The sequence below is a fragment of the Siniperca chuatsi genome, linkage group LG16 (genome assembly GCF_020085105.1).
Source record: "Siniperca chuatsi isolate FFG_IHB_CAS linkage group LG16, ASM2008510v1, whole genome shotgun sequence".
Taxonomy (NCBI): domain Eukaryota; kingdom Metazoa; phylum Chordata; class Actinopteri; order Centrarchiformes; family Sinipercidae; genus Siniperca; species Siniperca chuatsi.
The window spans coordinates 21,889,714-21,904,283 of NC_058057.1; the positions used below are offsets into that span (position 1 = coordinate 21,889,714).

The following is a 14,570-nucleotide window of genomic DNA, read 5'->3' on the forward strand; positions in this document are numbered from 1 at the left end:
GAGAACCAAAGGCTTTGGCCAGATCCATGAGATCTGGTGAGATTAGGGCAACTAGTGTGAACCGGGTTTCGCTCACTCAGCATGAGGCTCTTCTCCTTTGTAAGGGGAACCTTCTGGTTGGCGATTCCCGTAGTCACACCCACTGCAACTTCCTCAAGGTATTCAATAGTCCTCTCCTCTGCAGGCTTCACACCAGGAACTGGAGTAAACAAACACAGAATTTAATCCCCTTCCACCCTCACCTAGAGGAGCAAACCACAGAAGATTACAGCAGGAAAACAGTACAATCTTTCTTATGAAGCGCAGCAATGAAGAAATGCCACACGTAGAACATACCCAGAGGGTCCACAAGCTGGTGCACTAGGCCCATCTTCTAGACTTGATGTTCCTGCCTGTCAGCATCATGTGCTCAAATGCTCTGGGGGAGACCCACCTACACACACACACACACACACGCGCACACACAAAACGTGTGCAACTAGCGGGTTGCAGATATTGTGATCTGATACACCCCCCCAAGTGAGACTCTTGACCTTAATATACTCCAGTGTAACTAAGTAGCCACTAGCACAAGACTGTGGCAGTGCTTTCAAGCTATTAATTCAAAACCTGATTAATATGAGTGTGTGTATGTATACCATTTTAGGCAGTCTCTGAGTGCCACCTGCTCCAGGCAGAAGTCCCAGTATGACTTCTGGTGTCCCCAAGACCGTTTTTTTTTTTTTTTTTTGCTTTTTGTGGCGATTCGGCTATTGCAAACTACAAAGAAGACACAAAATCGGGACATAGTGATCAAATCCTATACCACATAAGCAGCATTTTTCACACCTAATCTGGCTCATTCTGTCACACACACACACCCCCGCGCACACGCACATGCACACACACACACACACACGTTAGTACCTTAAGGCCTCCACCTAGGCAGGAGCCATGGATGGTAGCGACAATAGGGACTCCATCTTCTCAAACATCTTCTGACCTTCCTGAGAGAGACGGGTGACCTACTCACTACTCTTACAGGACTGGACTCACTTTTCCTAAAAAAAATATATATATATATATATATATATATATATATATTATATATATATATATATATATATATATATATATATATATATATATATATATATATATATATATATATATATATATATATATATATATATATATATATATATATATATATATTATATATATATATATATTATGATTGTGAATTAATCAGTTAAAAAATTTTGACGGGTCCAAAATGAATGTTTTGTTTATCTTTGTGTGAGATGTCCGACGTTCGGTTCCTGCTTCTAACAAGGTTTGTGAGCCAATCGTATAACAACGTTGGTATCACGTGGTATAGTTGCCAGTTAGTGTGGAAAAAACAGACAGTGAAGTTAGCACATATTAGCTATCTTAGCTTAATAGTCCGAACAACAATAACCCATAAAAAAGGCTTGCTGGAGATAAAGACGGCACTTTTCACTGCTCCGTTTGACCAAATCATCCCCATCACCTCCGTCAGCTCTGATTCCATATGCGCCAACAGTGTGTTCACCTGCATATACACAAACACATGCACACACTCTGATTAATCATGTCACATCTGTCAGTGAGAGACTGAGACAGGTAGTCAAGAATGTCACAAACATAATCTCTCTTTCTCTGACATGTATGTACTGTCTCATACTCTCTTCCATAAACACACACCCACACAGATACACGCACACACCTTGGCTGTTGGATCACTGAGTCGTATAACTGCCACATCATCCTTGAGCTCGTAGCTGACATGTGTTCGAGCTTGATGGAGAGAACAGTAAAAAAGATGAGACCGTCAGACAGAGGGCTACCAGTATTGTATTATGCTAATTTCTGCTAGTTTAACACTATCCCTGGAGAATTTTAGCATAAATAGGATAAATCCACTTGGACAGTGTCCTTGCTCAAGGGCACTTGGGCATACAGGGAACTGTTGGACCTGGGAGGACAGCCTGCCGCCAGCTGAATTGCAACTAAATGAAAAGTGAAGGTTTTTAAAGAGTAACTAAACCCCAAGATCAAATCTGTGTGTGGCCAGAAATCCAATAAGTGAAAAGCAGATACTGAACTGTCAAACTGCTGTTGGCTGGTCTTCAAAGTCAGGTGACGCACTCTCTGACAGATGGTACCAGTGATGATGATGTTCATAATTATCAACTTATTGTTTGGAGTAACCAATACACTTCAGGACAAACACTTTAGTCCAAAATGTAACATTTTAAAAAAGGTACTCTGTTGAGGTTTTTTTTTTTTTTTAAACCTCTAGTAGAGATATCTTTTTTACGGTCTATGTGGTTTTTCCCACCAAACTATTCCACTGAGCTACAGGTGGCAGTAACGTGCCAATTTATGCAATGTGCCAACACAGGCAGGGAAGAAGACTGCAAGCTAGTAAACATGGATGTAAACAATACAGGTTTCAAAGTGTAAAAAACACGAAAACATCGGCTTTGCAAAGTGTGTGTTATGATGCATGGACTGCATGTAAACATAACTTCTGTTTGTTTACAGGAAAACTCCACAGGGCACCTTTAAGTCAGTTGTTTAGTGATATTGACGATGCAAAGGTTCATTTGAGCTAATATTTGATTAAAGATGTGACAGATTGGGGGAGAAACATTTGTTACAGGCTGGACAGGACAGTATAATTCACATCCTTAAACATCTTAAAATCTGGACTTGAAACTTTCACATCAGAGGAAGACCACACAATCTTGATAAAGTCTAACTTTTACTAAAATGGCCTGATACATTGGTAAATCATCAGTCTGACCCCCATTAGTGAGGCGCCAGCAAGCTCCTGTTTACCTGCCAATGATGAAGACAGTGAGAGGCTTCGGCTGGCTTGACCTAAGAAACAGAGAAAGACAGTGAGGACCCAGATTGCCTTCACATAAGGAAGAGGCAGGAGTGACCCTTCATCTACTTTTGGGACCCTCCACCCTCACATCACTGGCAATATAGGCAGTGTGTTAATACAGCTCTACCAGCCAGTCAGTGGTGAGCAGATGGTGTCAATAAAGCTCAAACCAAAGCAGCAGACAGTACCACAGCCTGTATATAGAGCTGCAACAAACAATTATTTATACGATTGATTAACAAGTCAGTCATTTTTTCAGTCAACCGTTTAGCCTATAAAATTGCGCTATTTCCCAGCTGCCAAGTCGATGTCTTCAAATAGTTTATTTTGTCCATTCAACAGTCCCAAACCCAAAGATATTAAATTGACAATGATATAAAACAGAGAAAAACAGCAAATACTCATATTTGACAAACTGGAACCAGAAAATGGCATTTTCCTTTGATAGATGACAAACGATTAATTGATTATCGGAATTGTTGGCGATTATTTAATTTTTTTTGATTGACGAATTGATTGATCAGCAAATTGTTTACACTGTTTGTAGCCAGAACAACTCTTTCATGATAATTTCGTATCCTCTGTCTACATTTGAATGAAGTGGATTACAGAGTCATGAGTAGCCTACCAAAAATTTTTTGGCACAATTAACTATAGTCTTTAACCACCTGAGTAATCGTACAAAAGAAACTCTTCATTCTCAGTACAATTTCACAAATTAGTTTTACTCAGTTTAAATACAAAACAACTGAAAGCTTGAGGCCAGCTGCTAACACCAACAAAGTGCCAAATTATGCCTTGACCATGGAAATTATCTTCAATGAACCAGATAGGCCTATTGAACTATATATTTTGTATCACATACCTGACAATAAGGTATATTTGCTAGTTGCAAACTTGAAAAAAAACAAAACAAAACAAAACAACCGGCTGCACGAGCAACTGCCATCTTCACCTGAAACTATTAGAAAAGTGTTCTGTTCAACACACCGCGCGCACAATACGTATTCTGACCGTTAGGGGCGCAAGAGTGTCGAATGGCAAACAGGATAAGGACCTCAAAACACGCTGAAATATTGCCGTAAACTAAAACTCAAATTGTTATCTTTTATTTGAGAAAATAAATATTTTTATGATGTTGGTATTATAATGTATAATCAAAAGAGTCCTTAAACACAAGCAGATGCGCAACTATTCACTGGTTGCCCATTTGTTTTCTTCAGGCATTATTTTGGTCAGCTAAAACACATTGGTGGGTCCTTGAAAGCGTAGTACCGTAGCGCTAGTCTGAGTCTGGCCGATCGTTTGACAGGGCAAACGGTGTCGGCAAACACATAACGCCAGTGCAGGTAAGTTTAACTTAGCTATCACTATTAATAATAGCGATGGATGATAAAACTAGAAAGAGAAAAGATATCGTATGAACTCTGCAAATGCGTTTCTCCATCCCAAGCATAACGTTAGAGGAATAGATCACAACCGAATAGAACCTCTAACAAGTAGCTACCTAGCTTTACTAGCTTGCATCTAGCTTCCAGCTTCATCGTTTTACTGTTTAGATTGTTTCAGTAATGGGGTTTTTGATAGGTGTAAACGTTACTTTGAGGAACCAAATACTTAGTCAATCTGTAAACATTGCTGACCCTGACTGAGTCCCGTGATTCTTTATTTCTGTCTTTGTCATTCTCCAGGATAGGAATCTAGGTGAAGGGTCAGAGCCAGGATAGGGGGGTTGGGTTGGGTGACCGTCAATGACATGTCATATTATCCTCACATAATAAAACATAGAATAAGACATATTATATATGTATATATATATATATATATATATATATATATATATATATATATATATATATATATATATATTTATTTTTATTTCATTTTATTATTATATAATATATCTTCTTTAAGTTTAAATCTGTACAAAATTAAAAACCCCAATGATATTTAATATGGGCAAATGCGGAACAGATTAGACCTTCACGACGAGTCATTAAATTTCTTTAGGTTTATATTTATAAAAATATATAATCTTTGACCACTGTCACTTTTGTTTATTTAGCCTTCCATTTGTCACTTTACATACCCCTAGTGTTTCTACTGATAACCAAGGTAACATTGCATTTCCACAGTTTTATATGGCGCTTGCTTTCTCTAAGTTACACAATCTCTTGGTCTCTCTACACTGTAAATATTTTCTATTCTTCTAAATATTTTATTGTCACACAAAACCACATAATCTGTATTGTCATATGCCAGAGTTAGCTAATTATAAACAGTCAAGTAGGCCTTGGGACTCAAGGATGCCAGTTTATTACTTCTGGTGTGATTCAGACATTCAAGTCACAGGTGCATACTACAGTTGACCTTTTGCCTACAGAAGTAGATCTGCGTATTACCTGAGAGGCTTTGTATTGTGTTTTTGTGTGGTTCTATCACGCGATAATAATGCTAACACATATAGTCCCCATGGGTTATGCAGTTAAATATATAAAATAAGAATGTTATTGTGAATTCAGACAAAGAAAACCAAAACTTGACAAACACTGTACGAGAATGTAGGAGCATGTATTATCAGGTACACCAAGCTAAAACTAATGCAGTTTAATGCAGTCCTGCAATAAATCCTACCTGCATGAAGGTTATACTGTTCAGTTGTTGTTGAACCAGTTTTAGAGAGGTGTTGATTCAACTTTATGGTCATTTTGGAGGATGTAGTTTGTGATGCTGTTGAACTGTAGTGCATTATACAGAGAGCTGTTATTTACCCTACCCTCATTGATATAAATGGGGTGCTCTATGTACTGTATTTATTGCATTAGCTGGTAGTTTGCAGTCCAATTAAGTGGAAATCTGACTTTTTTCTGCTTGAGAAAAACAACACTGTTAAAACAGAAAGTAGTAAACATTTTAAAACATGGGAATGTTATGCAGGGCCATGAACTTTTTCATCAGATCCCTGGTTATAACTTTGTAGTAACAATTACAGTTTCTTTCTCTGTAGAACATAATGGCTTCCATGTTGCTGAACACGATGCGGGGCTGCTCGGTCAGCCCTTCCTGGGCGATGCGGTTTGGTAAGTTGTCTACATTCTTATTTGTTTTACAGTTTAACAGATTCCAATATATGTAAAAGCAATGAGAAAAACATTCTACCAAACAAGGGAATAGAGTCAGAAATACAAAATACAACACCAACAGTTATTTAAAAAAATATATAATCTTTGACCACTGTCACTTTTGTTTATTTAGCCTTCCATTTGTCACTTTACAATGTCTGTACTGGTGGTCCAATCTAAAGTGCAGACACCTGTTCTTTAATGGTGACGTATTTAAACTATTTAATTGAGGATGATAAGGAATATCTTTCTCTGTGTGGCAGGGGCACGCTCTCTCAGTACGACGGCCCAGCTTCAGGCTCAGGGTAAGTCATTACTCTAAGTGATATTATTTACATTCACATAAAAATCCAGTTTAGAGTCTTGTGGAGATCGCATTGTTTCAAATGTGAGCTGAATATCGTAAGCCTCAATTTATTTATTGACTAATTTATTCATCTTGATAGAACCTGTGCAAAACTAAATGTTGAATGTAATGAATCCAATAAATCTAAATTGTTGAAATTTTGATATTGAGATGGTACTCAAATTGATTCCTCAGGTCAGCTCATGGCTATCAGAGTCTATCAACCTGTTACTATCTTTATTTTCTTTCAGTTCAGACAAAGAGCAAAAAGACACTGGCCCGGCCTGGTATGAAGAATATAGTTCTGGTGGAAGGAGTTCGAACGCCTTTCCTGTTGTCTGGAACTACGTACGTCTCTGCTCTTTTCTTATGGCTCAGTTTACTGGCTGGAGCCTGTGGCCACCATAAGTTTATGGTGCTTTGATAAGAACACTGCCCTAAAAGTGACCTGGAGATTATCAAAAAAGTGAAATGAACACCTTTTGTCTTTTTAAATGTTGAATTGTCAAGGGAAACCTGTAGTCAAATGACTTTTACAGAGAGATAACCTTGGCTTGAAGGTAAAACCTTCCTGGTTTGTGTTTACAGATATGCTGACTTAATGCCCCATGACCTGGCCAGAGCAGCTCTGCAGTAAGTGTGTCCTTAAGTTGTCCACCATTAGTTTTTATTAACACCACAAATCAAGGTAAAGTCTGCTGACTTAGTGTGTAGTTGTCTCGATTAACTGGCCATTGAAACCACAGTTTTGTCTATGACCCAGGGTAGGTAATTCTGTCACTCTCCAATTCTGCTGCATCTGTTGAAGCCTCGCTAAGCTAACGTTAGCTAGCAGATTAAACAGCTCTGAACCTCCACCTTGGCTGTCGGAGATGGTGGAGAGTTGGGGGGTAAGAAAGACGCTTTCAGGACATGCAAGTGAGACGCAAGCTGTTACCGGCCGCTATAGATGTTACATGTTACAAACAAGAGTTACATATATAGCCAGGGTTCTATGAATTGTGGATAACCTTCAGATGTAATATCTAGGCTTTAAAACATCTGAAAATGGCTGAAATGCGTCAGTTTAGACAGCAGGAGAGATAGAGGAACACTGGAGCAACGATCTGATGGAGCTGTGAGGGGGGTGGGAGTGTTTTGTTGAAAACAAGAGTTTACTTTTGTCCCTTGCCATGTAATAAATTCACTCAGGATGCTGTTTTTTTGTTTGTTTTTTGTTCCTCCATTCTGTCTTGTCACAAGCCTGTTTCTCAAATTCTCAGAATTGTTATGTATGACAGAAAGGTGTTTTTTATTTATTTATTTTTTTCCAGTTCTACTGTGATTTTAAAGTGTTCCATTTGGGTTTCCCTAGGGGTCTGCTGCACAGGACAGGTGTACCCAAAGATGCTGTAGACTACATCATCTATGGAACAGTCATTCAGGAGGTCAAAACCAGCAATATAGCCAGAGAGGTATTATCTCACACACACACACTAGTACACCAACTAAATAGTTATAGTATCTGGAGCTTCACGTGCCTTGCATATGTTTCATGTACTTGCTTTAAGCCTAAGCATTGAGCATTAAGCAACGATACATAATATTAACCAAAGGAGCATTATGTCCTCTGCACATACATTCGTGTGTAAAGTTATGAAGAGAGCTCCAGTTCTGTTGTGCATCTCCTTCATTTTTTACTGTGATTTCAGGCAGCACTGGGTGCAGGCTTCTCTGACAAGATCCCAGCTCACACTGTCACCATGGCCTGCATCTCGTCCAACCAGGCAATGACCTCAGGTATATCAGGGAAAGAAATCTCTACAACAAGCCTCTTCCATTTGACATGTATATTTTGGGCTGGGCAATAATCATCATTATACATAATATTATCATTTATCGACTCTCAGAGCAAACTGAACTACGTAGTCCTACATTCTGAAAACTGTGATATTGTTTGATATTATTGTTATGTTCTATTCTGCTGCTGTGAGAATTAATTAGAAGTAATACAAAAATAAATTTTAATCTTTACGAATGGGCATGTTGAAGATGAGAATCATTAAAAAAACAAAAAAACTATATAGATGTATTATGACAATGAAAGGGAAATAATGAAGAGGGATCACAGCAGGAGACCGAGATCAGATGCGTCTTCTTGTCATTACAGTAAGACATGCATTAAGAACACTAAGGCAAAAAACAGGAATGTACATATGTGATTTTTGTAAAAGTTCACCTTTTTTAAATTTCCCAATTAGTTTTGTTGGTTGTTCCCCTCTTTGTCTGACCTTTGTTTGCCTCTTTCTCATCCCTCCTTCTCTCCAGCTGTTGGTCTGATTGCTGCAGGCCAGTGTGACACTGTTGTGGCAGGAGGGGTGGAGTTCATGTCCGATGTTCCTATCCGTCACAGCCGTAAGATGAGGAAGACCATGCTGTCCCTCAACAAGGCAAAGACCCTTGGCCAGAGGCTCAGTCTGATTGGCAGCATCCGGCTGGCACACCTCTCCCCGGAGGTATATATTCACTTAAAACCTCCAAGAGTTGCACCACTTTTGTCCAATTTGATTCCAAAGCTGCTTACAGCATCAGAAATCTTGAATCTTTGCCATACAGTACAGTATTCCCTCCTGTAACCTTTTATTATGTGTGTGTGTGTGTGTGTGTGTAGCTTCCTGCTGTGGCTGAGTTCTCCACAGCTGAAACGATGGGCCACAGTGCTGACCGTCTGGCTGCTGCATTTGGGGTCTCCAGAGTGGAGCAGGATGAGTTTGCTCTGCGGTCACACACTCTGGCCAAAAAGGCCCAGGACGCCGGTCTGCTGCAGGATGTCATCTCCTTTAAAGTGCCAGGTAAACACTGCTTCACTCTTTAAACTGAGATACATGACATTACACATTAAAGAGTTGTATTACAACGTTAAAGTGTTGTATTAGTTTTCAGGAATTTTATGGACGGTTGTGTACCTAAATGTGGTTGGTTATATTGTTGTAATTAGTAGATGTAATTTGTCTTGGTGCATTCTTTGCATTAATTTTGTGCTAATTTGAACCATTTATTGATATTGTTAATGGTTGTGTGTAGAGCTGAAACAGTTAATCGATTAGATCAACAAAAAATGAATCTGCAACTATTTGATTCAATTGATTCATCGCTGAAGTAATTTTTTCTTGCAAAAATGCCAAACATTTACTGGTTCCAGCTTCTTAATTGTGTGGATTTTCTTCTTTTCTGTGTTTTATATCACTGTAAAGTGGATATCTTTGGGTTTTGAACTGTTGGTCGGACATTTGAAGACCTCATGGGGCTTTTAACATTTTATAGACCAAAAGATTAATCGAAAAAATAGTCGTCAGATTAATCGATAATAAAAAAATAATCATTAGCTGCAGCCCTAATTGTGTGTTGATCAGCTACTTTGTTTTATTTGTTAAGTCAAAATTTTGTATTTAACTTTGATTATTGTATTCATTTTGTGATTTTACTGTGTGGACCCCAGAAAGATTAGCAACTGCTTCGGCAGAAGGTAATGGGGATCCAATAAAATTAACAATAATTGTATTTAGGCAGCAGTCATTAAAGTCAATTTTGGCTATGGATAAATTCTGTCCCATGTTATACCTTAGATACAACTAATGAATTTTGACTCCAGATGAAAAGATTATGCATTACACTGTTTGCCAGGATAACAGGTAAAGGCTTAAACATAATACAAAAGGCAAGACAGATTCTTCCATTGAAAGAGAACAGACTTGATTCTTATTACATTTGTATTACAGGATACCTTTATAACTGGCTCAAAGAATGATTGTGTGAGAGATGCGTGGGATTGCATGCATTTCCAACATATTTGCTGCTGCCGTGTTTTACATGTATTTTGAGTGCTCTGATGCAGAAAGTTGGTAATCCAATCGGACATTGCTGGTAAATATGATGGTGTCAAGTTACCACCACCAGCCAATTACATTTACCATACAGTACAGTACACCCAGTACACAGCAAAGGCTGGTTGTCAACTAGTGCTTTTTCCAGTGTCAAAGCTAACTGAATAGGAAAGTACAGTCTTTACCACAGTAGCTAATGATCAGATTGCTGATTGATTGAAGTCTTTTTACTTTAACTTTAAATTTTAAACAAATACAACATACAGTATGTTCAATTAGAAAGTATTGCTTCATAGAAAACGTCATATAGAGTTGAGTTTTTTTACATGATGACCGTATGTATTTTTGTCTTTACCAGGTCGTGATATTGTTTCCAAGGACAACGGCATCCGCCCATCCTCCATGGAGCAAATGGGCAAACTAAAGGCTGCCTTCATTAAACCGCACGGCACAGTCACCGCCGCCAACTCCTCCTTCCTGGTAAACATACACACATCAGGCCCTACAGCACTCTCAGTGTTCTTAATTCCTCCTTTCTGGTTCAAGAACACCTTCAGCATAGACATGAGCATCTATCTCTGTGTGTAAAATAAACACACAAAGCTACACATACTTCAGGCCACAAAAACATAGCTGCAAATTACTTGAAGCAAAACACTGTTAAAATTTGGTTGAGGATGGTAAATCTTTTCGGTTCAGACAGCGACTGATTGTTTTTTAAATTATGTTAGTTGTACTTTTCTGGTAACTTTTTGGCTCCACTTATGGTCCTGCCCAAACGAACTCCCCCGATTCTCTTTCAGCTGTTTCAAGTGTTGTTTCACAAGTGGAAGCATTGTCACAACTCATAAACTGCCCTGACTGTAAGTAAACTGCTTGTTTGTGTGTGTCCTCAGACTGACGGTGCCTCTGCTGTGCTGATCATGTCTGAAGAGAAAGCTTTGGCTATGGGTTACAAGCCTAAAGCCTACCTCAGGTATCTGCATCCTCTCTGTTTGGTAGAGCAGCCTCAATTTCCCCAACAATGTTATTTCAGTTGATGTGCTCATCATATTATGTTTTCATCCTGGCAGAGACTTTGTCTACGTGTCTCAGGACCCCAAAGATCAGCTGCTTTTGGGGTGAGTCCATCGGTATCGTATGATTGCCTGGTAGCCATGTCAACTGATGGTGCTTTTCCTTATTTTATTTAAGTTCATACATAATTCACAGATTTAGTTTAGCTAAAAAACTAACCAACATTTGCAAAACAAGGGTTTCTTATACCATTTGTGATGATAGCTAACCTTGTGTGTGTTTGAACCTACTGTGCATTTGTGCCGGTAGGTAAAGGCTCTTTGGAAGACCAAACATTTTTCTTGTTTTCTGTTTAACACTGTGCCCTGTTCAACTCTTTAAGGCCAACGTACGGTACACCAAAGGTCCTGGAACGGGCTGGCTTGACCATGAGTGACATCGACGTCTTTGAGTTCCACGAGGCATTCGCAGTAAGTTATCACATTTGTGGGGGGAAAACTGTGTGAGCTTGTGTAGTGGTGGGCGAATGTGTGAATTGATCTATTAATATCCTGTCTATCTCCAAGATATTTTAAGTTACAGATGTGCATTTCTTAAATGATTAAACTAGAATCTCTCGATTTCTGTGCCTGCCTTAATCCAATTGTGGCCTGTGTTATTCATGGACATCGATGTTGGAGTCTACTTCATATGCAGCACTTTTGAATCAGAAGAAATCAGTGTGTTTACTGTCTGGATCTATGGTAACTCTGTGGATATATTTGTGTGTGTTTTCCAGGGTCAGATAATGGCAAATCTGAAGGCTATGGACTCAGACTGGTTCGGCCAGACGTACTTGGGCAGGAAATCAAAGGTAAAGAAAGCTGCTGATCAGCTGTTACCTTTTTCTCAGAATGGTTCCATACAGTACATCTGGATGTTTGATGTTTGCATAGTTTGGTTTGATTTCACACCTAGTATTACCACAATCAGTGAACATCAATTAGAAATGAGATGTTTTTGCTTTGTTTTGTATACATAATAATGTTTTTAAAAGTACAGATTAATATTAAGCGACTAACATAGAAGAGGTTTCAGTTGTAGTCATTTGGACACTGTTTTCAGAATCAAGACGTTTCGGCTCCCATCCACAATTGAGAATGACTTCCGGATGGGAGCCGAAACGTCTTGATTCTGAAAACAGTGTCCAGATGACTACGACTGAAACCTTTTCTATGATAGAACACTCCTGGACAAATGAGGGACTACACCGTCTTATTAAGCGACTAAATACTAAAAAAAATAATTTCATGAATAAACATCAAGGGATAAATGCAAAGCAATTTTTAGGCAAATCATCCAGTGCCTTGCACTGCACTCCACTGCAGTTCAGTGCCTTGCCCTTCTTTCCATGACTTCTTTTTCATTTTAATTGCATTCCAGTAACATGGAAGACTGTAGATATGAGTTTTCAAGTTAAATTATTTACCTGATCTTTAACCTTGGCAGTCTGTGTCTGTTTATAGCCCCCGCCTCTCTGAATGCTGAATTCTGATTTTACACAAAGAAGAAAAATGTAAATATCAGTCCTGACCAAATGTCTGTGTGTGTGTGTGTGTGTGTGTGTGTGTGTAGGTGGGAGCTCCTCCCATGGAGAAGTTCAACTTGTGGGGAGGCTCTCTGTCTCTGGGTCATCCATTTGGTGCCACAGGCTGCAGGCTGGTTACCACAGTGGCACACCGGCTGCAGAAGGAGGGAGGACAGTATGGACTGGTGGCGGCTTGTGCTGCTGGAGGACAGGTAATTAATGGGTGACAGTCATGGCTTGTGTGATTCTGTGGTCTCACGTGACTGTTTAACTAAAATGTCACAGTTTTGAAGTGTTAAGCAGTTTGGTACCACTGGCTCAGATCTTAACATTTTGGAAAATGTAGACATCAGTATACATTTTTTGTATGGTGTGCATACCAAAAAAAAACACTATTTTATAGTATTTGTTGTATAATGTGATTAGGAAAATAATTTCTTCCAGATTACAAATGTTTTCTGGGCAACTCAGATGTTCTTTAAAAAGGGACATTTGACAGCACTTTCATTCTTCTTTCTTTCTTTTTTTATTTAGACCATTTAAATAATCTTTCCATTCTATTTATTTTGCTTGTATTCTTGTGTTTTCCAGGGTCATGCCATGGTGATCGAGGCCTACCCCCAGTAAAGTGCTTAACACACCACCTGTGACCCGATCTTCAGGTTCATCATGACGGCTACAAACACATTAACATCTAGACAACAGAGTGTACATACTAGCACCACTTTGCCTTGATGAGAGAGGAGTCAGAGACAGTATGTGAGTGTGTTTGAGGAATTTTGTGTAAATGCAGCGTTTCTCAGAGTCTGTTAAATTATAGCAGAATGTCGTTGAGGAATGTTGCCTAGGACTTTGTTGAGGTGCGCCATGTTAGCGTTGTCACTGAGTCGAATGTAACATAGCAAAATTTAAGCACTCAGAGGAGCTAGAGTGATCCTAATGTTTATATATGCTGTAATATTCTTTTCTTACGTACCGTTGGAATTAAATAGTGTGATGATACCCACACTGACACTCATTTCTGGGTTTGCTATTCTTGTTTGCCTTTTTCACAGCATCATTATGACTCATCATAGTAGGGAAAGCACAGGTTTTACTAATAACATGAATGATGGCTCTGTTCTATTCAAGTGTCCCAGTAAGCCATGGCCATGTGACAGTGTGCCAGCATGCACAAAACAAGGACCCTGAAACTGAAGCAGCTAAATGGAATTAAACCATCATTCATTTTATCATTTACACCCGTGCTTTTCCTACTGTGACACGTCACAATGTCTTCCATTTTAAAAAAAAAAAAAAAAAAAAAAAAAAAAAGCCCTGTTAGCTGCACATGCACAGTGATTATGGGGAGCTGAAAAGCCAGAAATTCACTGGTTCCAGCTTCTAAATATTTATGGTTTTCTTCTAGTCTTATATAAGAGTAAACTGAATACCTTTGGGTCTTTTAGACATTTATATTTATTCATTTTGCACTTTTGTCTAAGCAGACATACTGTACAAATGAGGTACAATCCAAGCCACAGTAGATCAAGTAGTAAGCAGAAGTAAGACATAAGTGAGAAATTAGAATGTGCAGGATATAAAGTGTGTGCATAAATGCAGGATAGAGCAATATTATGAAAATAATATTAATATGAAGTGGTACTATGGACATTATATACAGATGGCATTACTATATACAGAAGTATACTGATGGATATGTAAAGTAATCAGGCTAAGATGGAATTATTATGTACAAAACATAGCTACTCAGGGC

General features: G+C 38.7%; 2 protein-coding genes across 2 annotated transcripts; one reads left to right on the forward strand and one right to left on the reverse strand.

Annotated features, from left to right (window-relative positions):
• Positions 1 to 1,227: 1,227 nt before the first annotated feature.
• On the reverse strand, positions 1,228 to 4,443 carry hadhaa (hydroxyacyl-CoA dehydrogenase trifunctional multienzyme complex subunit alpha a). The gene is made up of 5 exons (XM_044170128.1): positions 4,407 to 4,443; positions 3,765 to 3,908; positions 2,848 to 2,889; positions 1,730 to 1,800; positions 1,228 to 1,555 (listed from the first exon to the last, which is right to left on the reverse strand). Exons 1-5 carry the CDS (start codon positions 4,441 to 4,443, stop codon positions 1,409 to 1,411), a joined length of 441 nt encoding a protein of 146 aa, XP_044026063.1. The 3' UTR covers positions 1,228 to 1,408.
• hadhb (hydroxyacyl-CoA dehydrogenase trifunctional multienzyme complex subunit beta) lies at positions 4,099 to 13,832 on the forward strand. The gene is made up of 16 exons (XM_044169617.1): positions 4,099 to 4,248; positions 5,907 to 5,979; positions 6,285 to 6,326; positions 6,619 to 6,715; positions 6,956 to 7,000; positions 7,722 to 7,821; positions 8,059 to 8,146; positions 8,675 to 8,862; positions 9,018 to 9,198; positions 10,589 to 10,710; positions 11,127 to 11,206; positions 11,304 to 11,351; positions 11,630 to 11,717; positions 12,026 to 12,100; positions 12,862 to 13,026; positions 13,406 to 13,832. Exons 2-16 carry the CDS (start codon positions 5,913 to 5,915, stop codon positions 13,439 to 13,441), a joined length of 1,422 nt encoding a protein of 473 aa, XP_044025552.1. The 5' UTR covers positions 4,099 to 4,248; positions 5,907 to 5,912; the 3' UTR covers positions 13,442 to 13,832.
• The last annotated feature ends 738 nt before the right edge of the window (positions 13,833 to 14,570 follow it).